Raw genomic sequence first — 13,979 nt, 5'->3', positions numbered from 1 at the left:
AACCTACTCTAAATGAGATGTATGGTTCAACAAAGTCTACATCAGTCTTTTCTACTTTTAACTTTTATTCCCCATTATGTTTTCATGTATAGTCTTAACTATCTTGGGTTTTTTTCTGTAAATGTCACCATAAAATAATGAATTTGATTTCTTAGAAAGCTTGTAGCAATTCTATTTCTTGTTTATAATCACACTGCATAAAATTAGAAGTCTTTTAAAAGTTATACTTTTTTCAAAGTATAAAATAGGATTCAGTATTGAATATTAGAAATGTAGATACAGTGAAAGAATAAATTAGAATTCACTCATAATTTTACTACTCAGAGGTAGACTCTTAAGTTATGCATTGTATTATGTTAATTTGGAATAGTATGCAGTTTGTATATATAGTATATGCACATGTAGCATACAGTATGTAAACAATGTATTTAATTTTAAATTCATACATATATATTCATATTTATGTATTTAAAAATGGCTTCATACTATATAAATGACTTTGTATGTTGATGAAATGCTTTTTAAAATTTAACAATATTTCACAAACACTTTTTAATGTCATTCTTCAAAAACATGATTTTAAAAATGACTACTTAGCATGCAGTTATATGGCTGTAGCATAATTTATAAATCCATTTCTCTAGATTTAGACATTTTGGGTAAATTCCAGTATTTTACTGTAATGACACTATGATGACTATCCATTTCTTCACACATTTTTGGGCAATCTGTAGTTATTTCCCCGGGATTAACTCCCAGGAATAGAACTATTCTTAAGATTTATGAACATTTTAAAAATTTCTCATTATATCTTGCCAAATTGCTCCAGAAAAGTATATCAATTTGTAACACAGTCAGCTGTATATAAATGAGTGCACAGACAGCTTGAAAAGAATAGCTGAGAGGCACCAACCAAAATAGACTGAAGAAAGAACATAGTCTTTTTCTACATAAAAACTAAAAAGATTAATATTTAAATTAATATTTCAATTGTCCAGAAAATAGTTTGAGAAAGGGTGAGCAACTATTCTAGTTTACCCAGGACTAAGGAATTTCCAAGGATGTGGAACTTTTCATTGCTAAAACAGACATTTCTGGGCAAATTGGGATATTTGGTCCCTTTCATTTGATATCAGAAAAGTCATCCTCTTTTTGTATTGAAGCTTTTTTTTTTTTTTTTTTTTTGAGATGGAGTCTCGATCTGTCACCAGGCTAGAGTGTAGTGGTATGATCTCGGCTCACTGCAACCTCTGCCCCCCGGGTTCAAGTGATTCCTCTGCTTCAGCGTCCTGAGTAGTTGGGACTACAGATGCGCGCCACCATGCCTAGCTAATTTTTTGTATTTTAGTAGAGATGGGGTTTCACTATGTTGGCCAGGATGGTCTCCATCTCCTGACCTCATGATCTGCCCACCTTAGCCTCCCAAAGTGCTAGGATTACAGGTGTGAGCCACTGTACCTGGCCTTGTATTGAGTTTTTGTCTGGAAATGTGTCTTGAAATGTGTCTGGACTTTGGTAAAGAAGAAGGATGCTAAGATTATTTGAATATACATCCCCTTTAGTGCATCTGGCAGACTAGATCATAGATAATTACATACTTTAAAATTTTTGACATAATTTCAGATTTAACTACATTTGCTTTATCTTTCTGTTATCCCCCCGTTTTTAATCTGTATATGTGTGTATATATAACATATAAACATGTAATGTATGTATGTATATGTATGTGTATATATAAACATATATGCACATATATATATAAAGTTTTGAATTGCTTAGGAGTAAATTGCACATCATAACACTTTAACCTAAAATACTTGAGTGTGTATTTCTTGCAAACAGGATTTACCTTATATAATCACAGTAAAATTGTCAGTACTACACATATGGGACTCTTTCCCGATCTCTAGACTTATTGAAATTTTGTCAGTTTTCCCAATAATATCCTTTATAACAAAAGTAAATACAAGATGATACATTGAATTCAGTTGTAATGTCTTTTTAGTCTCCTTTGATCTGAAACAGTTTTTCAAGACGACAGACCGTTACGTTGTATAACGTCCCTTGAATACCACAGAAGAGGATGCTTAGTGTATCCTATCAGAAGGCACATGTTGATGATCCCCATCACTAGTAATGGTAGCTTTGATAATTTTGTTGAGGTGATGTCTACCATATTTCCATATTTTTCTATGTAAAGTTACTATTTTACCTTTTGTATTTTAAAAAGTATCTTGTCTAACCCACCACAGTGAGAGAATCAGAAGTCAGGTTTTGTTCTTTTTTTTTATTTTGTAAATACAGACAGGGTCTCACTATATTGCCCAGGTTGGTCATGAACTCCTGGGCTCAAGCAGTCCTCCTGCCTCAACCTCCCAAAATGTGTGAGGCACTGTGTCTGGACAGAAGTCAGCTTTTTTTTTTTTTTTAATAATTTTAGAAAAAAATTTTAAAAGGCAGGGTCTCACTCTGTCACCCAGGCTGGAGTGCAGTGATGTGATCTCACCTCACTGCAACCTTTGCCCCCACCCCCACAACCCGTCCGGGCTCAAGTGATCCTCCCACCTCAGGCTCCTGAGTTGCTGAGACCACAGGTGTGTACCACTACTTCTGGATCTTTTTTTGGTATTTTACTAGAGGCAGGACCGCTCCACGTTGCCCGGGCTGGTCTCTATCTCCTAAGCTCGAGCAATCTGCCCGCCTTGGCCTCCCAAAGTACTGGGATTAGAGATGTGAGTCGCCATGCCCAGACAGAAGTCAGCTTCAAAGAAAAATTAATTCAACATCATATCAAAAGTATTTTCACGTATTTGTAAGCCTTATTTTAACAGCTGTGGAAGTATATAAACTTTTTTTAGGGTTAGACATTTAGATTACTTCGTTTTTTACTGCTATTTTAAAAAGAAAATGCTGCTACAAATACATTTTTGTATAAAGCTTTTTATGTGATTAGGGTTGTTTTATAGGGTAGCTTCTCAATGTAGCATCACCAGGACCCAGGGAATATTTTTAAGCCTGTTTTTAAGGCTTGAACGTCCCGATACACTAAAAGTAAGAAAGTCCCTAAAGAGTGATACAGACATGTCACAAGGACACAATAGCCAGTTTGAAGAAACTCCCACTGGCCAAATATGGGACAGTTTGAACATGGAAATAATGAGGATAAGGATTAGAGCTTATTGAATAAAACAAGAAGCCACAAGTCTGCACTGATATAAGTAGAGAGAGAGAGAAGGGTGAATTCTTTTGCAAAATTTCTTTTCAAAAGCATTATACCAATTTATATTTCCACCATTAAAAAGTGTGTGTACTCTTTAAATGTATCAGAGGTGGTGCCCACCTGTAGGCCCAGCTACTTAGGAGGCAGGAGGACCACTCAAGCCCAGGAGTTTGAGACCAGTCTGGGCAATGTAGCAAGACCCTGTCTCTAAAAATTAAAAAAAAAATTTTTTTAATCTTGTGGGCTTATACTTTGAGAAAATGCGAATGTATTATTATGTCCATTGATGATTCTGGCTAGAGTTATTACTGTAATGGTTGACTAATGGAGATACTCTTTTTTTTTTTTTTTTTTAAGACAAAGTCACTCTGTCGCCCAGGCTGGAGAGCAATGGCATGATCTCAGCTCACTGCAACCTCCGCCTCCTGGGTTCAAGCCATTTTCCTTCCTCAGCCTCCCAGGTAGCTGAACTACAGGCATGTGCAATCATGCCTGGCTAATTTTGGTATTTTTAGTAGAGATGGAGTTTCACCATGCTGGCCAGGCTGGTCTTGAACTCCTGACCTCAAGTGATCTGCCCACCTTGACCTCCCAAAGTGTTGGGATTACAGATGTGAGCCACCACACCTGGCCAACAAATGGTGATTTTCTAATCTGATCATCCCTTCTACATTTGTTAGTTGGTTTTCTACTGTAAGGAAAAGCTATTCCTTCCCCTGACCTTCTGTTTATCAGTGTAGGCTCGTGTCTTCTTTTTTTATTCAGTAAGTTCTAATCCTTACCATCATTATTTCCATGCTCAAAATGTCCCAGACTTGGCCAGTGGCAGTTTCTTCAGACTGGCTTTTGTTTCCTTCTGACATGTCTGAATCATTCTTTGGAGACTTCCTTACTTTTAGTATATCAGGATGTTCAAGGCTTATCTTACCCTTTCCCTGACCCAATTTGGAATGAACCATTTTTCTGAGAAGCCCTAGTTCCTTTTAGTGGAGATTGATACTGCAGACCAAGATCTGGGCCCTGGATGTGCTCCTTGCTACTGCAGTGAGATTGCTTCCAAGGTCTTGTCAGATGGCAGAGCTCGGGAATTAAAATAATATGTATATGTAATATAGATGTGTATATGTATATGTATATATATACACATATGTGCACGTATACACACATATACAACACCTGTGCACATTTATATTCATTTTTATATATCTATCAATATATATTAAAACTCATAAGTTTACACTGGTATCTCCAATTGCAATCCCAATACCTCTAATTTTTTTTTAAATTATTTGAAGTTCAAGGATACGTGTGCAGGTTTGTTATATAGTTTATATATATAAACTTGTGTCATGGGGGTTTGTTGTACAGATTATTTTATTACCCAGGTATTAAGCCCTCATACCCATTAGTTATTTTTCCTGATCCTCCTCTTCCTCCTGCCCTTCGTCCTCCCATAGGCCCCAGTATGTGTTCTCCTCTATGTGTCCATGTGTTCTCATCATTTATCTCCCACTTATAAGTGAGAACATGCAGTATTTGGTTTTCTATTCCTGTATTAGTGTTTGCTAAAGATAATGGCCTCCAGCTTCATCTGTGTTCCTGCAGAGGACATGATCTCGTTCATTTTTATGGCAGCATAGTATTCCATGGTATATATGTACCACATTTCTTTATCTAATCATTTAGGTTGGGCATTTAGGTTGATTCTATGTCTTTGCTATTGTGAATAGTGCTGCAATGAACATATATGCAACAACTTTGATTTCAACACAGCAGTCTGTCTTTTGCCATATTTCATGCAAAACCTAACTCCCTTTTCCTTAAAAATAATTCGTTTATTTGCTCAATCCTAGAATGTACAAGGAGTTTCAGAATACTAATCCATGCCTCTGTAAAATAAGAGTTTAAAATTTGTTTAGATTTTGTTGCTGTTGGGGCCGCCACAGTGGCTCACGCCTGTAATCCCAGCACTTTGGGAGGCCAGGGTGGGCGAATCACCTCAAGTCAGGAGTCTGAGACCTGGCCAACATGGTGAAACCCTGTTTCTATTACAAAAATTAGTCAGGAGTGGTGGCGCACTCCTGTAATTCCAGCTACTTGGGAGACTCAGATAGGAGAATTGCTTGAACCTGGTAGACAGAGGTTGCAGTGAGCCAAGATCTCACCCCTGTACTCCAGCCTGGGTAACAGAGCAAGACTCCATCTCAAAAAAAAAAAAAACAAAAAAAATTATTGTTGTTGTTATTTTTAACTCAAGGGCATATTGTCCAAATACTATGATCAAAAATTACTTGGATTAGTTCATTTTTTTCCTCCCCATTCTGTGGGTTATCTCATCAATTTAAAATAAAAGTACTATTTATTGACTTCTGTTTTTCTATTCAAGTTTTAGGATTTTTCTGTCTCGTGGATTTTAATTTTATTTTCTTAAATATGTGAAACCTTAACACATTTCTAAAAAATTGAATCTGTATGAAAAAGGTGTATTCTTTATTTTTTATAATTAAATTTTTATGCATGCACATTCATAGTATATGTATATATTTAAGGGGTAGGTGAGATATTTTGGTACAGGTATGGAATGTGTAATAATTACATAATGGAAAATTGGGTATCCATCCCATCAAGCATTTATCTTTTATGTTACAAACAATCCAATTATGCTTTTTTAGTTATTTTGAAATGTACAATTAAATTATTATTGACTATAGTCCCCCAGTTGTACTATAAAATACTAGGTTTTATTCATTCTTTTTTTTTGGTACCCCTTAACTGTCCCTACCGCTCCCCCACTCCACACCTTTTCCAGCCTCTGTTAACCATCCTTCTATTCTCTATCTCCATGAGTTCAGTTGTTTAGATTTTTAGAACCCACAGATAAGTAGGAACATGTGATATTTGTCTTTCTGTGCCTGGCTTATTTCACTTAACATAATGACCTCCAGTTCCATCCATGTTGTTGCAAATGACAGTCTCATTCTTTATTTTTGTGGCTGAAATAATACTCTGTTGTGTATAAGTACCACATTTTCTTCATCCATTCGTCTGTTGATGGACGCTTAGCTATTGTGAACAGTACTACAACGAACGTGGAAATGCAGATATTTCTTCGATATATTAATTTCCTTTCTTTGGGGTATATACCCAGCATTGAGATTGCTGCATCATATGGTAACTCTATTTTTGATTTTTTGAGAAACTTCTGCACTGTTCTCCATAGTGGTTGTATTAATTTACATTCCTACCAACAGTGTACAAGGGTTCCCTTTTTTCCATATCCTTGCCAGCATTTGTTATTGCCTGTCTTTTGGATAAAAGCCATTTTAACCGAGGTAAGATGGTATCTCATTGTAGTTTTTTATTTGTTTGTTTGTTTGCTTTGAGGCAAAGTCTTGCTCTGATGCCCAAGCTGGAGTGCAGTGGCATGATCTCGGCTCATTGCAACCTCCTCCTCCTGAGTTCAAGTGATTCTCCTGCCTCAGCCTCCCTAGTAGCTGGGACTACAGGCATGCACCAACATGCCTGCTAATTTTTGTATTTTTAGTAGAGACAAGGTTTCACCATGTTGGCCAGGCTGGTCTCGAACTCCTAACCTCAAGTGATCCACCCACCTTGGCCTCCCAAAGTGCTAGGATTACAGGCGTTAGCCACTGCTCCCGTCCCATATTGTCTATCTTTGAGAACAATCCATGTGCTAAGGAGAAAAATGTGTGTTCTTATTTTTTTATTTTATTTTTTATTTTTTTAAGGCAGGGTCTCACTCTGTTGCCCAGGCAGGAATGCAATGGCGAAATCTCAGTTCACTGTAACCTCCATCTCCCCAATTCAAGTGATTCTCCCACTTCAGCCTCCAGAGTAGGTGGGATTACAGGCACCTGCCATCATGCCCGGCTAATTTTTCTATTTTTAATAGAGAAAGGGTTTCACCATGTTGGCCAGGCTGGTCTCAAACTCCTGACCTCAAGTGATCCACCGGCCTCGGCCTCCCAAAGTGCTGGGATTACAGGCGTGAGCCACCACACCTGGCGAAAAATGTGTATTCTATAGCTGTTAGATGAAATGTTCGTTAAATATATGTTAGATCCATTTGATCTATACTGCAGATTATGTCCAATTTTTTTTGTTGATTTTCTGTCTAATGCTGAAAGTGGGGTGTTGAAGTCTTCAGCTATTATCATATTGAGGTCTGTCTTTTGCTCTAATAATATTTGCTTAATATATCTAGGTGCTCTAGTGTTGGGTGCATATATGTTTGCAATCATTATATCTTCTTGCTGAATGGACCCATTTATTATTGTCTTTGTCTCAGTTTTTGTCTTGACCTCAGTTTTATCTTGACCTCTGTTTTGTATTGCTCCTGCTACTCCTGCTCTTTTTTGGTTTCCATTGGCATGGAATATCTTTTTCCATCTCTCTATTTTCAGTCTCCATGTCTTTATAGGTGAAGTGTGTTTCTTTTAGGCAACAGATCATTGGGTCTTGTTTTTTCATCTATTCAGACACCCTATGTCTTAATTGGAAAGTTTAGTTGGTTTACATTCAAAGTTATTATTATTGGTAAGTAGGGACTTACTCCTGCTATTTTGTTATTTTCCTGGTTGTTTTGCTGTCTTCTTTTTTTTCCTTCCTGTCTTCCTTTTAGTGAAGCTGATTTTCTCTTGTGGCATGCTCTAATTTCTTGCTTTTTTTGTGTGTGTATCCATTGTATGTTTTTAGATTTGAGGTTACCATGAGGCTTGCAAATAATATAACCTATTATTTTTAACTGATGATAACACCAATTGCATAAACAAAAGGCAAGATTAATAAATACTTTACACTTTAACTTCATCCTCCTGCTTTTTAACTTTTCATTGTTACTTTTCACATCTTATTTTATTGTCTGTCTTGAAAAGTTGTAGTTATTTTATTTGTTTTTAGTTATTATTTTTGATTGGTTCCTTGTTTAGTCTTTCTACTTAAGTCGAGAGGTTTATATACCACAATTACAGTGTTACACTATTCGGTGTTTTTCTGTGTGCTTACTGTTACCAGTGAGTTTTATACCATCAGATGATTTCTTTGTTCTCATTAACATCCTTTTATTTCAGATTGAAGAACTACCTTCCATATTTCTTATAGGACAGGTCTGATGTTGATGCAATCCCTCAGCTTTTGTTTGTCTGAGAAGGTCTTTATTTCGCCTACATGCTTAAAGAATATTTTCAGTGAATATACCATTCTAGGGTAAATGTGGGTTTTTTTTTTCCATGAGTACTTCAAATATGTCATGCCAGTCTCTCTTGGCCCGTAAGGTTTCCACTGAAAAATCTGCCACCTGAGACAGAGTCTTGCTCTATTACTCAGGCTAGAGGGCTGTGTCATGATCTTGGCTCACTGCAACCTCTGTCTCCGAGGTTCAAGCAATTCTTGTGCCTTAGGCTGCCATGTAGCTAGGATTATGGGTGTGTGCCACCACACCTGGCTAATTTTTATGTTTTTAGTGGAGATGGGGTTTTTCCATGTTGGCCAGGCTGGTCTTAAACTCCTGGCCTCAAGTGATTCGCCCACCTCTGCCTCCCAAAGTGCGAGATTACAGGTGCGAGCCACCACACTCAACTTTATGCAAGTACCCCTATGGCCATCACCACTGGAACTGTGCTGGGTTAGCCCTGAAGCCAGCATGGCACTGGGCCTTGCCCAAGGCCCTTTTCTTCATGGTGGTGAGTTCCCCCAGACCCTGGGTGTGTCCAGAGATGGTGTCCTTTCTTCTTACTTGACCTTTGGGAGTTTGATTATTAAATGCCTTGAGGTAGTCTGACATGAGTTAAATCTACTTGATGTTCTATAACTTTCTTGCACTTGAATGTTGAAATATTTCTGATATTATCCCTTTGAATAAACTTTCTACCCTTATCTCTTTCTCTGCCTCCTCTTTTAGGTCAATAAAACTCTTAGCTTTGCCCTTTTGAAGCTATTTTCTAGATCTTGTAGGCGTGCTTTCATTGTTTTTCATTCTCTTTCCTTTTGAGTCCTCTAACTGTATTTTCAAATAGCTTGTTTTCAAGCTCAGTAATTCTTTGTTCTGCTTGATCAGTTCTGCTATTAAGAGACCCTGATACATTCTTCAGCATGTTCGTTGCATTTTTTTAACTCTAGTTCTGCTTGATTCTTTGTAATTCTTTTGATCTCTTTGTTAAATTTATCTGAATTCTGAATTCCTTCTCTGTGTTGTTATCTTGAATTTCTTTGAGTTTCCTCAACACAGCTGTTTTGAATTCTGTATCTGAAAGGTCATGTATCGCTGATTCCCCAGAATTGGAACCTGGTGCCTTATTTAATTCATTTGGTGAGGTCGTGTTTTCCTGGGTGGTGGTGATGTGTGCAGATGTTCGTCAGTGTCTGGGCATTGAAGAGTTAGTTATTGTAATCTTCGCAGTCTGGGCTTGTTTGTGCATGTCCTTCTTCGAAAAGCTTTCCAGATATTCCATGGGATTTAGGCCCCAAGTCCCGTAATTCTGTGATTTTTGCAGACTCATAGAAGTACCATCTTTGTGGTCTTGGATAAGATCCAGAAGAATTCTCTAGGTTACAAGGCAGAGACTCTTGTTCTTTTCCCTTACTTTCTTCCAAACAAATGAAGTCTCTCTCTCTCTCTCTGTGCTGAGCCACCTGGAACTGGAGGTGTTTTGATGCAAGTACCCCTGTGGCCATCAGCACTGGAACTGTGCTGGGTCAGTCCTGAAGCCAACATGGCACTGGGCCTTGCCCAAGGCCTTTTCCTTCATGGTGGCGAGATCCCCCAGACCCTGGGTGTGTCCAGAGATGCTGTCTGGAAGCCAGGGATTCTAATAAAAATCCTAGCGATTTACCTGATGTTCTGTTTTACTGTGACTAAGCTGGCACTCAAACCACAATACAAAGGCCTTCCTGCTCTTCACTCCCCTTTCCACAGGCAGAGGACCCTCTCCCCGTGGCCATCACCACCACCACCTCTGGTCCACATGGGCTTCTCCCAGCCACTGCTGATATTTGCCGAAAGCCCAAGTGCTTTTCTGTCACCTTGTAAATGCTGCCAGGCCTGGGACTCACCCTTCAGGGAAATGGGCTCCCCTCTGGCCCAAGGCGAGTCCAGAAATGCTAAGAGCCAAGGCCTGGACTCAGGGACCCCAAAAGCTGCTTGTTGTTCTACCCTACTGTGGCCAAGCTGGTAACGAGTGTGCAAGACAAAATTGCCTTTACTTTCCCTCTGCTTTCCTCAAACAGGGGCCTTTCACCATAGCCACTACAGCTGGGATATGCTGGGTCACCCCGAAGCCAGCATGTCTCGGAGTCCAAGACCCAGAGCCTACTCCCTGGGTCTCGCCGCTGGTTATTCAGGACCCAAGGGCTCTTTACTCAGCAAATGATGAAGCCTGCCAGGACTGCCTCCTTAAGGCAGCAGTTTTCCTTTTGGGTTAGGGTATGTCTGGAAATGTCATCTGGGAGCTAGGGCCTGGAATTGGGGTCTCACAACTCTGCCTGGTGCCTTATCCTACTGTGGCTTAGCTGGTATCCAGGATGCAAGACAAAGCCCTCTTTACTTTTTGCTTTCCTTTCCTCAATAAAGGAGTCACTTTCATAGCTATAAGCTGCACCACCTGAGGTTCAGGGAGGGGTAGCACAAGCTTTCCCTTAGCCTCACCAGCTGGTGTCTCCCCTGGTTACCTGTTACTCTAGTTTACTGGCTCTAAGCCCAGCCTAGCACTAGGAGTTGCCTAGGAATTATAGTCCACCTTTCCTAGTCTGCCTTTCAAATTTACCTAGGACCCCAGAGCATTTAGCCCACATGGTGAGGGTTGCTAGGAAATTCAGTATCCACTGCTGGGATGGGCGATGGCTCAAATGCTCCCTCCATCATGGGCACTGGTGAAGCCCAGCACAGCTTTATTCTCTGCTGTGACAGGGCAGCACTGAGTTCAATGTAAAGTCCCCTTGTCGCTATGCTCCTTCCCTGGAGTGCACAGACTCTCTGTGCTGCATGTCTGCTGCGAGGGGATGGGGGAGAGGTGGCATAGGTGATTCAAAACTGTCTCTCTTGCCCTTGTCAATGCCTTTGTCAGTGATATGAAGTTGAAACCAGGTACTATGAGTGCTCACCTGATGTTTGCTTTTTGGGCTTTTCTGTGTGCAGACAGCTGTTAAAATTTGTGTTTCAGTGAGAGTTGGGGGGAATGACAAATGTTATTTCTTTTCCCACGTTCTCTTTGTCACTTCTGCCCAGTTCTCACTCTTTGCCTTTAGTTACCATTCCTCGAAGAGAATCTCTGAGTTTCTCTTCCTGTTTTTCCATTTGCTCAAATGAGTACATAAATATATATTACTTATTTCCCCTTCCTTCTTACCCCACAGGCGTAATCCTGTAGATACTCTTTTATACTTTGCTAACTATAGAATTCTAAAGCTAAATAAGACTTTATTGTTGTAGTTTTAAGATTTTTTTTTCCTATTTTTTCTTTTAGACATTAGATCAGCAACAGTTCTTCACAGAGGAAGAACTAAAAGAATATGAAAATATTATTGCTTTACAAGAAAATGAACTTAAGAAGAAGGCAGATGAGCTTCAGAAACAAAAAGAAGAGCTACAGCGTCAGCATGATCAACTGGAGGCTCAGAAGCTGGAATATCATCAGGTGGCATTTTGTCAAAAGATTATGGCATTAAAAAAGATTTCAGGGGCTTTGTTAAAAGCCTGTGTTTTTGTAACATATTTCATTGTACTGTAGCTATAGTATTTTAAATTTTAATACTTTAAAACTGTTTTGTGGAATATTAATCTAAATTTTATTTTATTTTACTTTATTTTGAGATAGCCTGTCTCCCAAGCTGGAGTATAGTGGTATGATCATAGCTCACTGCAGCCTCAAGCTCCTGGGCTCAAGTGATCCTCCCACCTCAGCCTCCCCAGTAGCTAGGACTACAGGTGCATGCCAGTGTGCCTGGCTAATGTTAATGTTTTTTTTGTAGAGACCAGGTCTCACTATGTTGCCCAGGCTGGTATCGAACTTCTGGCCTCAGGTGATCCTCCAATTTCAGCCTCTGAAAGTGCTGGGACTATCGTCATGAGCCACTGCACCTGGTCAAATCTAAAGTTTATAGTTTGCATATCTTTGTTTTAGAAAACAATTTTCAGTTACTATGTTGGGCTTTGTCAAAGGTCACACATATGATAGAAGATCAAATTATACCTTTTCTTTTTCCATTCACCAGGTCATACAGCAGATGGAACAAAAAAAATTACAACAAGGAATTCCTCCATCAGGGCCAGCTGGAGAATTGAAGTTTGAGCCACGTATGTAATTTTGTTTGATTAGTTATTTAGGAAAATAAATTATTGTATCAATTGAAGTCCACATTTATTACAAATATAATTTCATTTATATATATCATTAAGATGATATATGTTATTTTTTGTGTATTTTTTGTAGTATTAGAGCAATTTGGATCACAGAAAAATGAAAATGCCTCCAAAAGTTTTATGTAGCAGCAAATTTTAAGTGCTGTATCATTTATATATGTAGAATATATATGTGTGTGTGTATACATATATATATATATATATATATATATTTTTTTTTTTTTTTTTTTTTTTTTTTTGAGGCAGAGTTTTGCTCTTGTTGCCCAAGCTGGTGTGCAATGGTGCAATCTTGGCTCACTGCAACCTCCGCCTTCCGGGTTCAAGAGATTCTCCTGCCTCAGCCTCCTGAGTAGCTGGGGTTACAGGCGCCCACCACTGTGCCTAGCTAATTTTTGTATTTTTAGTAGAGATGGGGTTTCACCATGTTAGTCAGGCTGGTCTGGAATGCCTACCTTGGCCTCCCAAAGTGCTGGGATTACAGGCATGAGGCACTGTGCCCAGCCATATCATTTATATAATTTGATAACCATATTTATGGTTAATTGATTTGTTTCAACATTATTTGTAATTCTTTCTAATTATATTAATCTTACCAGAGGACATGTTTTTAAAAACTGTAATCTATGATTAGCTAAGCATATTTTTAAAAACAAATATATCTGTATATGAAAGAACATTCAGAATAAAGGAAGATACTTTTAAAATAAGAACATATTTTTTTTTTCCAACAGACATTTAAAGTCTGAAGTCCACCAGAACTTGGAAGAAAGCTGTTAACTCAACATCTATTTCATCTTTTTAGCTCCCTTCCTTTTTCTCTGCTCAATAAATATTTTAAAAGCATATTTGGAATAAAGGAAAATACTTTTTAAATGAGAACACTTTTTCTTGGACACAGATATTAAAGGATTGAAGTCTGTCACAACCAGGAAGAACACAAACTCACTATCCGCTCTCTGCTCTCACTCTCACACGGCTCTTCTATTTCTTCTGTTCTCCTTTAGTGATTTAATTCAGTGACTTTATGCCATAAGTTAGTGTAACTTTTAGGAACTATTTAAGTGAGAAAACTCTGCCTATTGCTTTTAAATTAGAGTGCTCTCACTTACTCATAAACATAGATGTTCTTTATGGGTGCTTATCATTCCTTCTTTTAATAAATGGCTCTTCGACACTAACAATTATGAAAAGTCCATAGCATTTCCCTGTGTTTCCTGGTAACCTTTTTCTACTTTTGGCAACCTCAACTGCTAGAAATTCTTCACCTGAATAACCTTTGTTATCACTTTAGGTCATTTTTCATTCTTCTTTATTTTGCTCTATACTTTATCATTTGAGATTAGGTTTTATTATATACAACAGAAAAGCCAAAGATAACAGTAG

General features: G+C 38.3%; 1 protein-coding gene across 3 annotated transcripts in view; it reads left to right on the top strand.

The window, feature by feature from the left end:
• The window catches only part of NUCB2 (nucleobindin 2), a 56,441-nt gene extending 43,002 nt beyond the window's left edge, over nucleotides 1-13,439 (top strand). For all 3 annotated transcript variants that reach the window (XM_021675170.2, XM_021675171.2, XM_064365134.1), the window contains exons 12-14: nucleotides 11,701-11,871; nucleotides 12,449-12,530; nucleotides 13,328-13,439. In XM_021675170.2, coding sequence (XP_021530845.1) covers nucleotides 11,701-11,871; nucleotides 12,449-12,530; nucleotides 13,328-13,335 — 261 coding nt within the window. In that variant the 3' untranslated portion in view covers nucleotides 13,336-13,439. The remainder of the gene's footprint in view (nucleotides 1-11,700; nucleotides 11,872-12,448; nucleotides 12,531-13,327) is intronic.
• Nucleotides 13,440-13,979: the final 540 nt, after the last annotated feature.

The sequence above is a fragment of the Aotus nancymaae genome, unplaced genomic scaffold (assembly GCF_030222135.1).
Source record: "Aotus nancymaae isolate 86718 unplaced genomic scaffold, 86718_ANA_hifiasm-v0.15.2.pri h1tg000059l, whole genome shotgun sequence".
In the NCBI taxonomy this organism is placed as follows: Eukaryota; Metazoa; Chordata; class Mammalia; order Primates; family Aotidae; genus Aotus; species Aotus nancymaae.
This window is presented reverse-complemented; position numbering and strand designations above follow the sequence as displayed.